This window comes from Clytia hemisphaerica, unplaced genomic scaffold (assembly GCF_902728285.1).
Source record: "Clytia hemisphaerica strain Z4C2 unplaced genomic scaffold, Clytia hemisphaerica genome assembly, whole genome shotgun sequence".
Lineage (NCBI taxonomy): Eukaryota > Metazoa > Cnidaria > Hydrozoa > Leptothecata > Clytiidae > Clytia > Clytia hemisphaerica.
In genome coordinates this window covers 573,206-591,739 of record NW_027104372.1, presented here as the reverse complement: position 1 = coordinate 591,739, position 18,534 = coordinate 573,206, and the positions used below count along the sequence as shown (strand labels likewise).

General features: G+C 34.7%; 2 protein-coding genes across 2 annotated transcripts; both read left to right on the top strand.

Moving 5' to 3' along the window:
* Nucleotides 1-6,215: 6,215 nt before the first annotated feature.
* Nucleotides 6,216-13,677, top strand: LOC136818603 (heat shock 70 kDa protein 12A-like). Its single transcript, XM_067074934.1, has 4 exons — nt 6,216-8,094; nt 10,877-11,098; nt 11,581-11,743; nt 12,123-13,677. The coding sequence occupies exons 1-4, from the start codon at nt 6,421-6,423 to the stop codon at nt 13,244-13,246; spliced, it is 3,183 nt and encodes a 1,060-aa protein (XP_066931035.1). The 5' UTR covers nt 6,216-6,420; the 3' UTR covers nt 13,247-13,677.
* A 907-nt stretch (nt 13,678-14,584) lies between these two features.
* LOC136818602 (ubiquinone/menaquinone biosynthesis C-methyltransferase UbiE-like) lies at nt 14,585-17,878 on the top strand. The gene is made up of 3 exons (XM_067074933.1): nt 14,585-14,692; nt 16,422-16,596; nt 17,164-17,878. Exons 1-3 carry the CDS (start codon nt 14,688-14,690, stop codon nt 17,773-17,775), a joined length of 792 nt encoding a protein of 263 aa, XP_066931034.1. The 5' UTR covers nt 14,585-14,687; the 3' UTR covers nt 17,776-17,878.
* The last annotated feature ends 656 nt before the right edge of the window (nt 17,879-18,534 follow it).

Below are 18,534 nucleotides of genomic sequence, written 5' to 3'. Positions count from 1 at the left end.
AATTGAGTGATTAGATATATAATCTGAGGATCTATAGAATGCGACTATTAGTATTTGGCTCAAAAATCAATTTTTTCTTCATTATGAGCTAATTAGCCTATATGAAACGGGCTAATTTGCTCGAGAATTTGCTTATTCTAGGCTAATTAGGTGATATTCCGAGATGATGGGCTAATTTGAAGTTATCCCTGACTGTCTTATATTTTAATTAGAAAATGAGCTACTTGTCTTGAATATTTGAAGAAAAGTAATTTGTCTTGTAGTTTTATAGAAAGTAAAAGCTGTATCTTTTGAATATTTCATAAAAATTAAACTTTACTTTTCTTGTATTTCAAAACGAAAAAGAATTCATGTCTTGTATTTTTGAAGGAAAATGAATGTTACGTGTCTTGTCATAGTTTCTACCCCCTACATTTAGGGGGGGTCTTGGGTTTTGATTAGCCAAAAGCAAGGGCGTGTTAAAAGTATGACTTTCCTAAGGGGGTTGCCAGTTAAGGGGGGGGTTGGGTCTTCTTAGATAAGGGGGATCTTCCTTGAATTATGACTCTTGTACAATCGTTCCATTCAACTGATTTTCTAAGGGGGGTGTGAAATTTGAAATGAATTTCCTAAGAGGGGTTAGCACTTAAGGGGGGGGGGTCTTGACCCCTCTAGAAACTATGCTTGTATTCTTGAAGGAAAATTAAATCTGCATCTCTTGGATATTTGAAAGAAAATGGTTGTTACAAGTATATCCTGTATTTTTAAAAGAACACGAATGTGACGTGTCTTGTATTTTTGAAGGAAAACGAAAATTTATACATTTTATATCTCAAAAAGAAAATGAAGACTGCTTTTTTGTATGAAGGAAAATGAAATCGGCATGTCTTTGTTATTTGAAAGAAAATAATAGAATTTTATGGAAAATTAATGTTGGATATCCTGTATTGTAGAAGGAAAATGAAACCTGCATATCTTCAATATTTGAAAGAAAATGAGTGTTATGTATTTTGGATTTTTAAAGGAAAACGAAGATTACATTTCTTTATTTCAAAAAGAAAATTAAGAAATGCTTTAGTGTCTTATTAAATGAAAAATGAAACTTGCATGTCTTGTATTTTTGAAGGAAAATGAATGTTGCATGTCGAAAATGAAATCTGCATAGCTTGGATATTTGAAAGAAAAGGATTGTTACATGTAAACCTTGTATTTCATGGAAAATGATTGTTGGATATCCAGTATTTTAGAAGGAAAAGGGAACCTTCATATGTTCAATATTTGATAGAAAATCAGTGTTGTGTCTTGTATTTTTAAAGGAAAACAAACATATTTTTTATATTTCAAAAAGAAAATTAATAAATGCTTTTTTGTTTTGTTGAATTAAAATGAAACTTGCAAGTTTTGGATTTTTGAAAGAAAATGAAATCTGCATCTGCATCTCTTGTGATTGTTTGAAAGAATGATAGATGTTGAATATCTAATAAGATTATTACATGACCTGTGTATCAAGAAAAATAAACCAGCTGCGCTGGAAGGTCAGCCTAAATTGCTTAATATGATTAGAAAGATATGTTTGTATAAATTTACGTTTGTATACAATATGGATTAACGAAAATATGCCATGTTACAATCTGTATGACAGAATAATTATTCGTCTCTTAATTAGGATAAATATTTAGATAATAAAAATTAGATATACAGATGAACAGCAACAAAAGGCTACATCGACAACAGATTCAAGAAAATAAAAGTCAAGCTGGACAAAAAATCAAAAAAGTTTCAAAAACGAAGATGCTGTAAATCAGTAAAAGTTAAAATGGTGTCATTCTTATTCATCTTAACTCCAGAGAAATAGTTTAGCTTAAAACTACATGTTTTTTATAATAAGCAATGAAAAATTCAAAATAAGGTTTACACCGACACCCAAAATACTATTTAAAATTTATTCAAATTTAAAGTTTTATGTTTAGCATACCCGGTGTCGTCCCAGAAAGACTGTAATTATTGTACTGTATTTTCCCTAATCTGAGCCTAAATATGCTTAAAAGTGCAATATTTATCTATCAAAAAATATTTAATCCATTTATATACATTTATTATTTATCATTATTAGTCCAGAATGTATAAGTGTCCGCCATCAAATCACAGTGAAAAAATGCAAGTCTAGAAAAACATAATTTTTGTCAATAATTTGATGAAGAATACTTCAGCCTTTCTGAAATTTACATAGGAGCTGCACTTTAAATATATATACTTGATTAATTTCCATTTACGCTTGATCATAATTATCTCCAAGTCAATACAAAAAGAACAAAATGAAATGCAAGTGTCTGCTTTCAAATCGCAGTGAAAACTTAAGTCTAGAAAAAATCATTTTTACGTCAATAATTTGATGAAGAACTTCGGTCTTTCTCAAATTCGCATAGGAGCGGTACTTTAATATACTTGATCAATTTCCATTTACGCTTTATCATAATTATCTCCAAGTCGGTCCAAAAAAGCAAACGTAACTGCCAGTGAAAAACGCAAGTCTAGAAAAAAATCATTTTTGCGTCAATAATTTGATGAAGAACTTCGTTCTTTCTTAAATTTACATAGGAGCTGTACTTTAATATACTTGATCAATTTCCATTTACGCGTTATCAATATTATCTCCAAGTCCAGAAGAACAAGCATATAAAATGTCTAGCTATCAAATCAAAAGAAAACACCAAGTTCGAGAAAACATTATTTTTGTGAATAATCAGATAATTGAGCTGTGAACTGTAATATATATACATTCCATCAAATTCCAGTAATTGTTGGTGGTTATTCTATATTCAATTCCAAAATGAAAAAATATGGTTTCATGCTACAAAATAATGAGGTCTAGCAGGTTAAAAAAATAACTCACAATTCAGGAAAAAACTTGAGCAAATAAGTTGAAATCTTCATACTTTAAAGAAAAGAACATCCTTATAATCTAACTCCAGTGTTTTATCTTCCTTAGTTATAAGTTTAAAAGCCACTTCAACAAGATATAATGATTGCATAAATAAAAGCTGGCAAGAGATAAACACCGAACGAACGAAAAAGCACCGCCTTGGCAGCCATATTTCCAAAGGAAAAGAAGTAGTTATTCTTTGTATTTTCCAAGGCAAATAAAGTAAACATTCTTTGTATTTCCGAAGGAAAAGAGGTAGTTATTCTTTGTATTTTCAAAGGAAAATGACTTAGGGTTCTTTGTATTTCCAAAGGAATTAAGGTAGTTATTCTTTGTATTTTCCAAGGTAAATAAAGTAAACATTCTTTGTATTTCCAAAGGAAAAGAGGTAGTTATTATTTGTATTTTCCAAGGTAAATAAAGTAAATATTCTTTGTATTTTCAAAGCAAAAAGAGGTAGTTATTCTTTGTATTTTCCAAGGTAAATAAAGTAAACATTCTTTTGTATTTTCAAAGGAACAGAGGCAGTTATTCTTTGTATTTTCAAAGAAAAAAGGTTTATTAATTTAAGTAATACTGTTGAATCGCGAAATTAAGATACCACTAAATACGAAAAAATTTGTGAATGGTCTGGTCTAACTTGCGAACTTTTCTGGTCGCTAAAATTTCTGACATTAAGGTAATAAGGTAATAATAATAATAATAATACGTTATCAATATTATCAATAATCATGGACAAAACATCCTGATTTCTCCCTCATGGACAAACAAGGACCCTTCTCCAACCCCTGGACAAATGACACGACCGACCCATGGACATTCTCTCCAACAGTCACAGTCAGGTCTCCCCCATGGACAACACATATGTTCTCTCCCCCATGGACAACATGTCCTCTGCAACATGTCCTCGGGTCTAAGGTCTCCAGAGGTCTCCCCATGGACAACCATGTCCTCATGTTCTCCCCATGGACATATCACCCAACACCCCTAGGACAAATTAGTCTAATTCAACCCATGGACAGCAAAAAATATACCCTACCCCATGGACAAAGCGAGTCATGAACCCCCTGGACATTATATCCTCCACCCCCCATGTACGGACTTTTTCTGGAAGAGCCCAATTCGCATCGTGCTAATACACATTACACTCCGAAACTCCGAAGTCACAAAAAGTTCATTGACCGATGATATCTTTTTTTAGGTCTTGAAGAGACCTTTTTATTGCGAAGTACCAATATATTCATAAATTAATGATTTTTTAAAAGGAAAAAAGTCTTCTAATTTCATTTTCTTTTTTCGAGTGAGAAGTCGAGGGAGAAAGAAGAAATATCATAATTTCATGAAAAGATGTGAGAATTTTAAAACATGTTAGAGTTGAGAATTTCACCGTGAAGTCGTGAAGTGCTTGAACTGTTTTTGCCTGCTTTGAATTTCCTATGACCTTGTCGTCAACGAAGAATATTTTGCTGACCTTGCAATTTTCACTGTTTGGGTTCTATTGATTATTTTTCACAATATTTTTTCATCTGCTTTTTGTTATTTGTTATCATTTCTTTCACTTTCTTTAAAAAATTGAAGAATTTGTGAAAAGACTTCGTGTTCAAAGTTTGCTTAGATAAGCAGTGTTACATTTTTCATAGTGTAAAAAATAGTTTATCGAATAATTCTTCTTTTTTGGTTCTTTGGTAGTTTGTTGGTTCTGATTCCGGCACGGATTTTTTTTTGAAAAAACTGTCTGTCATTTTTAATCAGAATGCTCGAGGTTCTTCGATTCGGCTTTTTCTTTTCTAGCGTTAACTTTCTTTCAATTGTGTGTTCAAATGGGACGGCGATCAGAAAATTGGACAGTGAAATAAATGAGAGTTGCATGGTACCTGTCTTAGCTTTTTTAGTAAAGTTTTAGAATTTTTGCAAACTTCGTTCTAATTTATGTGACATACTTGGCTTGATCTTTTCTCGACTCATTACTAGTTGACAGGCATCCCCTCTTGACTACATTTTATAGGTAGATAATTCGCGCCTTTTTATTGCCTGATGTTGACTCTTGATAACTTCATGTTATTTGTAAAACCGCGTCAATTTCCAAATTTATTTGTGTTTCAGATTTTCATTTCATGTCTATATGATCCAAATTTTGATTAAGATCGAACGAAATATCTTTTTAAAGGGATGTCATAATAATCTTCGCATGACAGTGACTTTGTAAAATAGTTTTGCTCATTTAGAATAGAATAAAAGGGGTTCTTTTTGTAATGAGATGATATCTTTCACCGGGAACGAAATTTCACATTGGGTAGATCTGTGAAACAAGTCAGAGTGTCTTCTATTTTTCGAAGTGTTAAGTCTTACCATATCGCATAGTTAACCATATCGCAGGGTGTGATTACGAGATTCTCTCTTCTCGTTCTTTTTTTTGATTTACGAACGATCTGTTTTATTGTTTCCTCCAGCAGTTTTCGGAGTAAAAAAAGCCGGTTTTTGGTGAGGTACTCGCTACTCATCCAGAGGGTATAAGCGAAGTTAAGTATGAGGATATTTACGACGTGAAAAGTCTGTGTGCCGGTCTGTATATATTCTATCTAAGCAAGATTGTTTTCAGAATCATATGTACAGGCTGACACACGTACGCTTCACGCCGTAAATAGCCTCACGCTCAACCAAACTTCTTATTTTTGTGACGTCTTTTTGGCAAAAGGAAAGTTTCTTTTTCAGATTTATCCCTTGAAGTATTTCAAATGCCAACACAGCCTGAATAATAAAATACACTTTCTCAGCTCAGCCCATTTTTTCTTTCAAGCTTTGCCAATTTTCGCTTACCCCGTGACGCTTATAGCTTTATTTGATGTTGTTGATCAAACTTATTTTATCGATTTGCTCACTTATCATGAGATGTAGGTTTTACCCAACAAAGCGGTATAAAGCTTCGAAAAATTGGAAATTAATTTTGATCAAATTTTCTTTGAGTTATGAAGGAAACAAAAATTCAATACCCTTACCTAAAAAATCATCCCACCAGTTTCCAGAGTATGGGCAATACCAGGTTACCCGAAAGTTTGTCTGGCATTGTTTTGGATATGCAAATCAATTTAAGAGTTCTAATCTTCGGTATCTGCAATAAAAAGTTTATTTTTGGGTCCAATCATATCTCAATCACCAATATCTAAATTTTATCTGTAATTCATAATTGCTTTTAGCGAAGCGGGATTCTTTAATTGAAACACTACTTGCGATGCACCCTAGAGGGTATTAAAAGTGAAATTCGAGACCATTTATTAAAAATCATTGTTAAATTTTTTGACTTTTTATCTTATAGAAAATGATGTCATTTACAATAAGTGTCCAATTTCTTTTGGGATGAGAAGTTCAATCAAAACGTTGTCACATTCAATTGTCAATGGATAATAATAGCAATTATTGTTGAAAGAGTAATCGCAGAGCTAACAGAACAAAAACATCTACTGTTTTGATAAACTTTTTAATAAAAAAAACTTTATGTGTGTATAAAGAAGGGATAAAAAATGACTTCAGATGAGATTGACGATTTTACTGCAACTTATTTGTTGGGTTCGACAAGACAGCTCAGTAGCGAAGACACTCAAACTTTAACCGACGATCGATCAGGATCGCCTGACTTTTTCAACGAACGAACCGAACGTACGATGAGTCGTGAAAGCAAAGAGAGTTTTGATTTAGGTGAGGCTGAGAGAGAAGCTCATGAGTTTATGAATGAACTTCACGAGAATGAATCAGTGACTAGTGAAAGGAAACATTCCACCGATCGATTACAGGGAGATACCTTTCCCAGCTTGAACCCTACTGTACAGCGCAACAGCTCTTTGCATGTTATACGTGAAAATCCACGAAATCAAGCTGTGGGTTTGCTCAAAACCAGCTCCCTTAGTCGCTCAGTAAATGATATCTCAACGATGAATGCATACCGACCAATGGGCTCCATTACTAGTAGTAATCATCAAAATAATCGAGTCAGTTACCATGGTGATTTGTCATTATCAGAAAGAGAAGGTCCTTTGTTTATGTCCAGCCAGCGTGACTTACGTTTATCATCGTCGCAAATGAATGAAAATTCTCTAGATGAAAAGAATAATTTGAATGCATTACAAGATAAATACACGCAAGCTATTCATGACTTTAAGCTATTAAGAAGTACATTAACAGAAAATATGGAACGTCAATTAATGCGAACTGAACAGATTGATGCCCTCAATAACAACAGTTCACATACCAGTGTAAAAAGAGGAGGCAGCAACGAGTTCGATCAGAACATAACTGCATCGTCAGCCAATCTTCAACGTATTAAAAAACAGTTTGGAGCACCTCAATATCGGTCACAGGATAATATTTATCAACAACAACAACAGACTGATGTTATTCTTCGCAAAAAGACTTCTTTAGATCATTATTCATCACAAGAAAGATTGTTTAATAAACGTTTCAGCGAGATGAATCCAGATGAGAAATATTTTTTGCAACACCAAGGGCATCACTTATACAACCAACAACCTTCACCGCGACCTTACAACAATAACTACGACTACAAAACAGGACCGCAACAAAGACCAACAACATACCATGGACTAGACTCGTATCCAATGTCACAAGAGCAACAACGTGAATACCATTCTTTATTGCGAGACCAGGCTGCGAAATCCAACTTTGAACGTTATTTGAAAGGAAGTTTTAATTCACACCAAAGTATTGATCCTTTGAATCATTTAGAAGATCCTGGCTATGGAGGGTCAGGCAGTACATCACCTAGAGAGATGGATTCTAGTCTAACTACAGATCGCATGTCTAGCCGTTCGGGAAGTATCATCTCACGAAATTCGCAAACGTCCGCTTTTGCGGCGTCCGTTGATTCAGGCGTTCGGATGTCTTTTGTCGGACAGCACAATTCTTTAGTCGTTGTGGCGATTGACTTTGGAACTACATTTAGTGGATACGCTTTTTCGTTCACTCGTGATGCGAATAGTATACATATGATGAGACGGTGGGAAGGTGGAGATCCGGGTGTCAGTAATCAGAAAACGCCCACCACCCTTTTATTGAAACCTGATGGTTCTTTTCATTCGTTTGGATTTGGTGCGAGAGATTTTTATCACGATTTAGACGCAAATGATGCCAAGAAATGGTTGTACTTCGATAAATTCAAAATGACCTTACATGGATCCGAGGTATGAAATTCTTAACTGTACACGTTTTTTTAAATAAGAACATCTAATATTTTTAAATCCTTCGGATGTTCCTAGCTTTTTCAGATTTAAGCCTAAAAATGTTCTTAACATGTTCTTATTTTCGCCATTTAGTGGGTATTTTTGTGTGTTTTTCTTAGAAATCGGTTGTTTTAGAGTCCCCAAAGCCTTAACTTGTTCTTAACATTTTGGCCATCGAAGCCTTATGTTCTTATAAAGTTTGTTCTTATAAAAAACGTGTACTTTCATTATGTTTGAAATTCCTTGTGTTACTTATCAAGATGAGATAGGTTTGTAGATAAGCTCCGTCTTTTAGTCTGCTTGCAATAACAAAATGATTCGTTTCACCGGTTTCACAATTTGTTTATGAAAAAAGGTTTTATTTTAAGTCTCTGAAGGGATTTAGGAAAGGGAAAATTTCACGATTACGCTCAAATCCGTTTGTTTTACAAGGTCAAACGTTTTTTGTTTCTAAGGTTTATGGTTTTTCTCAACATACTTGTATTAATTTACTTAAAATGCAAATCGAGTTTATCCTGGGAGAAAGACGTTCTTTCAGTGACGTTTAGAAGCCTATATCATATAGTGACCCGGATTTCCTGCACTGCGCAAAAAATTTAAAATCAAAGAGAAGTTTTTTTGCTACTAATTTAAAGGAGAAAAATCTCTTATTACACAAGTTTGTGGTCTTAAAATTGTTTCCTCTTTCATAAAAATCATCATTGATTTCTCTATTACCTTGTTATGACTAACATGATTATAAAATCAATGCTAGAAAGAATTTGATAAGTAGCCTCTGTGAATTACAAATAAATTGTCATACTTTTCAATCTCATCGTGTTCGCTCAAATGTCGGAAGCGCAAACTGATCGACTAGCCTTACCTGTAAAAAATGATTGTAATAGCCCAGCGATGATCTCAGAATCTCAATTCGTCATATATTTCTGATGCTTTGTGTTCTACATTTCGTAATGTGCCAATTTAATCGAATAATTTTGTGGTACCTTAAGCACGATATTCAAAAAGTAAATGTCTTGTTGTGTTTTGTCTATTTTAGCAAATTATTTGCTGATCCTAATCATTAGAGCCTTTCAAAGGGTTGTAGAATATGGCATGTTTTTTTTGTACAATCATTCAGTGACTCGATGATACAGCATTTTTCCCAGTATCTTTCAATTATGCTGAGTGGGATAAAAATAACTTGCTTCATGAGAAACCCTTTTATTTTAACTTTTGATCTAAATCCCCTTTATTTTGTAATACCTATTTTCTATAGTTTTGTCATTCAACAATTTAGTCTTCCTACTTCCTCCACACAAAGAGATTACGTATAAAGAGGCACAGTCAGGTGCCATCGAATATCAGACTCTAATACCACTTGCATACTAGTACCTAGGCTTCTTCTTGTCAGTGGACAAAAAGTACAGAATCCAACTACACTATTTTTTATAAGAATAAGCTGTTCTTATTTCTATGGTAGATTGCGTTATCGTTTGATCCATAATTCGCCGAAAATTCAGCCGTTCCAGACCTAGGGTTGCTCTTAAATTGTTCTCTTAAATTGTTCTGATAAAAAATAACAACTGCTTTCTAAGACTGCGGGCTGTTTAAGTTTAGCTTAGCTTTTTCTCCTAACAAGTCTCGTCAGATTTCTATTACTTTTTTTTAAATTTCCAATAACACTTGGAATTTTTTGGAGACTCCTTGATTTTTATTTTTCCTTGATCCGAACTTTTCTCTTGTTCTTTTGAAAAAAAAGGATTCTGAGCGGGAGATTGACCGCTGCCATGGTGAGCTGTGAAGAAAATCCTTGTTGTTGGCCACTTACACATGAATAACCTATAATTAATTCCATTACACTGATGAGATTTTCTCACCATGGAATCATTTATCAGCTTTAAATGAAGTTTTAATTACCTTAACTCATTACGCATTCATTTGTTAGTAAAATCATCCATAAGAGGTATTACATCATGTGGTCTTAGGATGCTTAATGAATCAAATAAGAAGAATTTTCAAAAGAATTTAACTTTATTCAAATCTTCCTAGTCTCCTAGAGCGATAAACGAATTTCTAAACACCCCTGCCTCAAGCACTCTGCATGATGGGTTAATATTCAATACGACATACCTCGAAAGTAATATGCTTTGGTGATTGACAAAACAAATAAAAATGTTTAAGGTGGCTTTAGTGGGTCTCTTTTTGATGAAGGGAGTCTCCAAGGAGTCTTCAACATTACGATTCCTAACAACATACAGTTGACTTTCGCTTATTCGAACTTCTATTATTCAAACCTTTCTATAATTCGAACTTTTTATCAGTTCTCGCCAAGTAGAAAACTCTCTTAAAATACTCTCTTTAATTCAAATCTCCCTGTTATTCGAACAAATAATATTTCCCGTTCGAGTCCGAATTAGCGGGAATCAACTGTATTTCAATCGGAAAACTTTCACCTTGAATAAGCATTTAATTAAGAATGTATGAATGATGATTGAAATCCCTCCTCTTTTTGATTGAATAATTAGCCTTCAAATTAAACCCACCCTAAGATGTTGGAACCTCATTAAACCAATCCATAATTTGTCATTTGTCAAACTGAATGATTAAAAACTTTTTGACAATGAAATTCCATAGTATTTTGTCTACATAAATTGTCCACGTAGTCTCAAGAATTCTACGATTTTTAGTATCTTGATACTAACCATCCAAAAATTATACCCCTCAAGAACAAATTTCAATAAACAAATTCTTTATCTTTTCATAGGATCTGAACAGCGGTGTTGAAATCAAAGCTGCCAATGGAAAGGCGTACCCCGCCCTCAAGGTTTTCGCACACGCCCTTCGCTTTTTCAAACAGCATGTTTTGGAAGAACTGTCTGATCAATCGACGGCCAAACTTTCTGAAGAGGATATCACATGGGTGGTGACCGTGCCCGCAATCTGGAGACAACCAGCAAAACAGTTCATGAGGACGGCTGCTTATGAGGTAAGAAATGTTTATTAAGTGGAATTACTTAAAGTTGAACTTGGGATTTCTTCTTTAACAAGTTTTTTCGTCCTTCAATGCCTTCTAACTAATAAACCTTATAACTCGAAATTCATTAACTCGAAAAAAATTTGTGCTTTCGTATTATGGAGACTCAACTGTAACTCTTTATATGAACCCTTATCTGATAGATCCCAACGAAAATTCCTCTTATGAAAAATTTAATATAGACGAATATTGGCTAATCTTATAGCTTCGTAATAGATTCGTAAAAACAAGTCTTAAAGATATTATTTTTAATAACAAGAGGCGCAAGGAAATGAGACCAAAATGCGCTCAAAATGCTAAAACAAGAACACAAATGAACCTCTTTGAGCTTTAAACCCAAAAAGTTGAGAACACCCGAAAGCGTGGATAATCTTTATTTATTGTATACATACTCAGTTTTGGCAAAGACTAAATATTTTCCTTTCTATTTTCAGGCTGGTATTGCATCGTTGAGTCATCCTGATCGGTTGTTAATTGCTCTCGAGCCTGAAGCAGCCTCTATCTTTTGTCGGAAGTTACGGATACGAGATTGTGTTCTAGAAGATGATTTGAAAGCGAAAGCGGGAGACGATTCTTTGATCTCTGAAGATTTCCAAGGTAAATTATTCACGTCGAATTCTCCTTGAATGGAAACGTTTTCCAAAAATTCTTTCTTTAGTCTGAGTCGCAGACCTCTATATATGATTCCTATAAGAATAAGGTAAATGTGTAGAACCTTATGCATATTTTTCAGTAGTGTAATGTTTTTAAATGAGGTTCAACATATGCCTAGAGGCATTGTTCGAGTCTTGTTTATGTTTAAGATTTGAGCCTTTTTATGATTACTAAAATTGTATATTTTCAGTGAATTCTAACGTGGTTTCTAAAAGTCGTAGTCCAAACTAAAAAGATCCATAGAAGAAAATAGAGAAAACCCCAAATCATTCTACAAAAGTTCATGAGAGATATCTTAAATCTTTATTTTTTTGTTCTTCAGGTATCACACAATACGTAGTGGTAGATTGTGGAGGTGGTACTGTCGACCTTACTGTCCATGAACTGGATGTTTCACAAGGAACACTAAAAGAGCTCCACAAAGGGACTGGTGGACCCGCTGGTGCTACAGCGGTGGATAGAGAATTCGAAAAATTACTGAAAAACATTTTCGAAGCAGATTTCATTGAACGTTTCAAAGTCAAACGACCAGCATCTTGGGTTGATTTAATGATTTCATTTGAAGCTAAAAAGCGGACAGCCCGTCCGGGCAATCAGAGTGCATTGAATATTTCACTGCCTTTCAGTTTTATTGATTACCATAAGAAGCACAGGCGGATGACTGTGGAAGCGGCTGTGAAGAAGTTCAAAAACCCCGACATTAAATGGTCATCGCAAGGAATGTTAAGATTCAATTCCAACATCATGGCAAAGTTATTTGATCCTGTAGTGAATGAAATTATTGGACACATTCAACATTTGTTGATGAAACCATCCTTGAAACATGTCAAACATTTATTCCTTGTGGGTGGTTTCGCGGAATCGCCTTTACTACAATCAAGCATCCGAGAAGCGCTTGACGGTCGCGTTCGCGTCATTATCCCTAACGATGTTTGTCTGGCTATTCTCAAAGGCGCTGTCTTGTTCGGTCTTGATCCAACGGTCGTGCGGGTCAGGCGGTCCGCTTATACGTACGGTGTTGGTGTATTGAATAAGTTTGATACGAACAAGCATGATCAATCGAAACGCGTGATTAAAGATGGCGTTGTTTGGTGTAAAGATATTTTCGACTGCTTCGTACGCGTGGATGAATCTGTCGGACTTGGTGACCGTGTGACACGAAGTTATGCGCCCGCGCGATCAAAACAGAAATCCACAGTTATAAACATTTATTGCACAGAAAATCTTGATGTGTTATATACTACTGATAAAGGTGCAACGAAATGTGGAAAATTACGCATAGAGATGCCTGATGTGAACATAGAAGACATTCCAGTTGAAAAACGCGGAAAACCGAGAGAACTCCAAGCCACTATGATTTTTGGTGATACAGAAATTAAGGTGTCTGCTGTGGATGTTCTATCCGGACAAGCCGCCAAAGCCAGCATAGATTTCTTGAATTATTAAGCCATTTATAACCTTTATTAATTTATTTCCTAATATACCGGGTGTGCCAAAAAGATCATATTTGCTAAATTTTACGAGTCTAGCATAAGTAGAAAAAGCTACGTCAAAATTTTTTTTTGACACACCCGGCACCTAGTTTCTAAAGTAAAAGTTAGGTTTCAGTCTGGTTTTATTTTACCTCCACTTTTTTAGAATTTTGGAAAAAAATATTTCATAGTATATTAGATGAATATTACATGCGTATTATATAAAGTCAGAGAATCAGGAAATTAAAACTAACCCGCTTTAGGTATTTATTCAATCCTGATGGACTTGGCCTGGTGAACTAATTCAAAGTAATTTAAAGAAATTTTTGTATATTACAAATTATCTTATATAAAATTTCATTTGTATCTTGTTTACAAAACCAATAACACATTTTATCAACTTTACCTCCAAAATAATCACGTTGTTAGCTCGGAACCCCCAAAATATTAGGTAGTCGTGTTACCTCAAGGCCTAGACTGTATATCGTCTTAATGGCAGCTCATTTCGAAATGGCCTATTCTATTTAACTATATTTTAAAGAATTTTTAAAATATTTCAAAATTTTTCAGGTTTTTCAAAATTAACTGTAGGGTAACGAAATTCAACCATTGTTACCCTAAGTAATTGACAGAAAAATTCCAAAAATGCGCCTTTAGGGTATTTTTTTTCAAGTTTGCTCAAATTTTTGCTAAATTTTCGCTAAATTTTCTGTAAGGGTCTTATTTTGATACGCTTTACTTTCATCAGCAAATACGGTCACTTTCAAATCGAGAGCCCATGGCCACCCAGTTGTAAATTTATATCGTTTATATTGTATAATCTTTTACTACGGATCGGATATATTTTTTTTAAGATGTGATGCAATCTCCCAAGACACAGCCTGTCAAATTTGGACGTGATGAATCTTCCAAACTGTCTAATAACCGGTGTTGCTAAGGCGTTGTCAACATCAATGTCTCCGATTGATGACGTCACATGATATAAGGGATGAAAGAACGCGTAAACATATTTCGAAAACTGTGTCGTAAAATGAGCAGCGAAGGTTCACCTTTTGATCATTTCATTCACGAAAGAATAAAAATAACCTGAATACCGAAACCTCTTGGTATTGAAACTATTATGTTAGAAAACTTTTTATAGTAAAACAAATTTTGATATAAATTTTATATCAATGGATTCATGTAATATTAAACCATGCAATCCTTAGTTTTCATTCATGACTTAAGAAAATTTTGTGGTTTTTTGATTGCACAGTGAATCCTTGTTATTACTTCATTCTCAAGCCTATTTTTCTCTACTTTGATTTTCATTTTTCTTTTTCTTTTCATTTTTATATTGACCATCAAACTGGACACCTGGTGAAGCAATGGGAAATAATTTCTAAGACAAGAAAGACAGAAGACTTGCAGACACAATGAGGTATGAGTGCTTACATTTCCTTCACCTTCTGTTGAAAACTTTTCAAAATCTCATGACAAGAACAATTTTTACACCCCTTCTCACAAATCTCATATAAGATCATCCATTCTGCGCGTACCAGACTCTGCCCTAAAAGGGATATGGCGAATGTTACGATCTGACCCGTTTGTTCAGCCAAAGCATTCAAAACTACCTTTCTTTTTGCTTGAAACAAAAGCGAAAGTGACTGGGTGTAATGTTTGTAGTGGATCGGGTGCCATAAATACCCAATACAGACACTCGATGGAAGTTTGCAACCAGTCGAGTCAGTTCAGAACTCAATCGAGTCAGATCAGACTCAATCGAGTCAGTTTTCAGTACTGGACACCGAATGCAGACTAACCGGGAAAAATGCCGGTTTAAATCACCGGTTCATTTCGGATTTTTCAGATAGTCGGATTATAATTTTAACAACTCTGGTTTGTGGGTTATACACAACTTCACTGGATCTGTGAACAAGAGGAAGAATAAGGGAAAGAGAAAAACGTAGAAAAGAATACAGAACAGAAAAATAAGAACGAAAAGAACATTTTAAAACATCATCAAAGAACATCGACCTATACCCACAATATTGCATTTTGAAGCAGGGGGGTCTTGCAGTTACTCCTTGACACTATGTGCAGTAACTGCAATTTGGGACATTTTCTACAAACACCACCACCCTTGCAGTTATTCCATAGTGTACTAACTGATTTTACCCTCAAAATTGGTGTATACCACCCCCAAAAATGCCAAATTTGGCAATTTTTTCACTGAATCCCTCATTTTTGATACCATTTTACTGGGTACGTCTTATTAACGACCGTTCAAGAGTTAAATATCTCAATCATTTTCCAAGTTTGTTAAAATATCTTTCATGCCTTGATTGAAGAAAAAATTTCGTGATTTTTTTTTGAATTTTGAAAAAATGTTTTGAATGTTTTTGCTTCCGGAATTTTTAAAAACCTAAAATTTTAAGTAAAAAATTGAAAAATGTGCTCACTTAGTACACCATATCCTACCAAAATCGACAATTTTGGGCTTAGGCACCACCCATGTTGCAGTTAGTCCACTGGTGGAGTAACTGTTTTCCCAAATTTTGGTTTATATACCACCACGGTAGTAATTGTCATAGTGTTTATATAATAACTGCATGACCCCCCCCCTGTTTGAAGGCCATTTGTTTATACAGTATTCTTAACCTTTTATCGTAGTTAATTTATTTTCCTTCCAGGCTAGAAAATATAATCAACAGACCAGTTTGTACACAATCTAGAATACCCGAATAAACCGGAAAAAACCCGGTGGCTCGGACTAGCTAGTTCTAAACTGACCATATTGATTCTTAACCGACCCAATTAGTTTTAAACTCACTCGATTGAGTTCTGAACTGACTCGATTGATTCTAAACTGATCCGACCAAGTACTTAACTGGCCCGACCGGGTATTGAACTGATCCGATTGGTTGCAAACTTCCGTCGAGTGTCTGAATTGGATATTTATGGCACTCATTCCACTCCATAGGTGGGACTCTTCCCCCACTGAGAAAATTGGCCAAATTATCGTCCCCTATTGGAAAATTATACTCCAATTGTATTGCTACCGATTATCGTTGCGACTGAGGAATAAGTAATTCTCTAGATTTAATTTCCATTGCAATTTGCATTGAGTTTGGTAAGTCGTTTCACTATTTCAAACTTTTCATTTCCAGTCATTCAAGTGCCATGGAGGCTTCAAAATCAGCCAAGTTATATCAACACAAAACGGAAGGTGTTCAAAAGAAATATGGTATCCAATTGTTGGAATATTTACCGGTGAAACATGGTGACATTATCGGGGAAATCGGTTGTGGATCGGGAAACTTGGCTGCCATTCTCGCAAGATTGGTAAGGGGTTATATGAAATATTAGATCTATGTTTTATCATAGATAGAGCGTGGTTAATATTTTAATAGCGCTTATTAGGCTATTCCAAAGGTTTTTCTCTTTCTTTGCTGCCACATTCCGCCCTGTAATATTTGAAGCTAAAGGGGAAATGCTCAAAAATGTTCCAATAAAGCTAACATTATAGTCTGGAAGCCACTTAACCCCTCAAAATAGAAAAACACAATAAAACAAAGTGGAAGTGCTGAAACTGCAATTCTCGCCTGACCTTTAAATTCTGAAAAATGTTAAAATACCCAAAAGTGCCAATATTTTTTAGCGGTAATTGCAGCTACAATTTTTCAGGTTTTTGGGACCCCTCTATACGGAAAATATAACTTCCTCAAATCAGAGTGAATTTTCTTTCTCATTTTAACCGTGCACAATATTAAAACTAGATTCTTAGCCGCTAAAATAGTTCATTATTGGTTGAAGCTTTTCTTGGACGTGTTCAACATTAGCCAGAAATTGCTTACCAGCGACTGTTAGTTCGCAAGAAATTTGCAGTTATTCGGTTTTTCTGTTTCTTAGGTCGGCGAAGAGGGAAGGATAATCGCACTTGACCCAAACATGGAGAGGATCAAGGTAGCGAAAAAAGAATACGGTAATTTAAAGAACATCAAATTCATTTCTTGTAAGAGTGTCCACTTACCTATCCTCAAGCAAAAATGTTACGATTCTTTCATTTCAAATGCTGTTTTACATTGGATTCCTACAGAGGAAAAAATAATCACTTTCCGACGTATCTTGTCCGTCCTAAAACCGGGTGGCTATTTTGTCGGAAACATCTCATTCAATCGGTCAACTAATATGCAATTAGCGACAGCGATGCTAACACTTGAGGAGCAGGAAGAAATCAGTGGGTTTTATTACCGTGAAAATCCAGAGAAGCTAAAGACTCTTCTATTAGATGCTGGCTTTGAAATTGTAGAATATAAGTACCGTTATTCAGAGATCAATCTAGGTACAGTGAGTAATTTTCTAGACTGGATCACAGCCACATATTATGGGAAGTTTGACTTCAAGGCTGCATATAAACACGTGAAAAATGATATAGACTTTATGAGACTTCCGAGTGGAGATGTCAAACACACGAGCGAAGGAGCTTTGTTTGTTTGCCGAAAACCGCTGTTAATAGAGTGATTAACATTTTATAATTTGGTATTTTGTAGATATGTGATATTTGTAGTTTATAGCTAGAAACAGAATTTTATTAGTCAACTTGAATAAGGAAAGTTGAAATGAAGAACACTGGTTCACTGGTTTAACTCCAATCCTTTGGGTTTTATTGTGGGTTATAACTATTTCCAAGGTCAATTCATATCAATTGAGGGGGATTTGGTACAAGCTTCCTCACGAACTGTTTCCTTAGTGTCCCTTAAACGTCAAGGTATACGCCATGACTCAGCACTTTGTATATAAGTGGGGGGCTTCCGAGGGTACAAAATACTGGAATACCGGTAATTTTTTCGTCAAATACCGGAAAACCAGTCAAAAATTTCTTAAATAACGGTACCGGCAAAAATCCAGTCGAATCCAACAAATACCGGCGTACTGGTAAAAAGATTCGGCAATACCGGACAGAAATGCTAGAAATTTTATTGTGGAAAGTTCATTGAATACTGTATCTAAAGATTGATATATCCTAAGTGACTCAAAGAATACAAGTATAAAGAGACAGCTTGAAACATGGCTTTGTCGGTAGGTGAAAATCCCGAGTGGTTGAGATAGTCCAGGATAATATGAACGTGTTGAATTGTGATGGTCGGATGAGTTACATTGAGATCGCCGGATTCCACGAAGAGTATAAAATAAGATGTCAAAGTCTGATAAACGAGAAAATTGACTGAGCATAATATTTTGACAAAGAATTTCGAATATATACACTTGATAGTCTTGAAC

Bases quoted from the DNA above. Each gene is read 5' to 3' on its own strand.
- LOC136818603 (XM_067074934.1), top strand. From the start codon at position 6,421: ATGACTTCAGATGAGATTGACGATTTTACTGCAACTTATTTGTTGGGT. The intron at 8,095-10,876 runs GTATGAAATTCT...ATCTTTTCATAG, and splicing joins TGACCTTACATGGATCCGAG to GATCTGAACAGCGGTGTTGA. The intron at 11,099-11,580 runs GTAAGAAATGTT...TTCTATTTTCAG, and splicing joins TGAGGACGGCTGCTTATGAG to GCTGGTATTGCATCGTTGAG.
- LOC136818602 (XM_067074933.1), top strand. The intron at 16,597-17,163 runs GTAAGGGGTTAT...TCTGTTTCTTAG, and splicing joins CTGCCATTCTCGCAAGATTG to GTCGGCGAAGAGGGAAGGAT.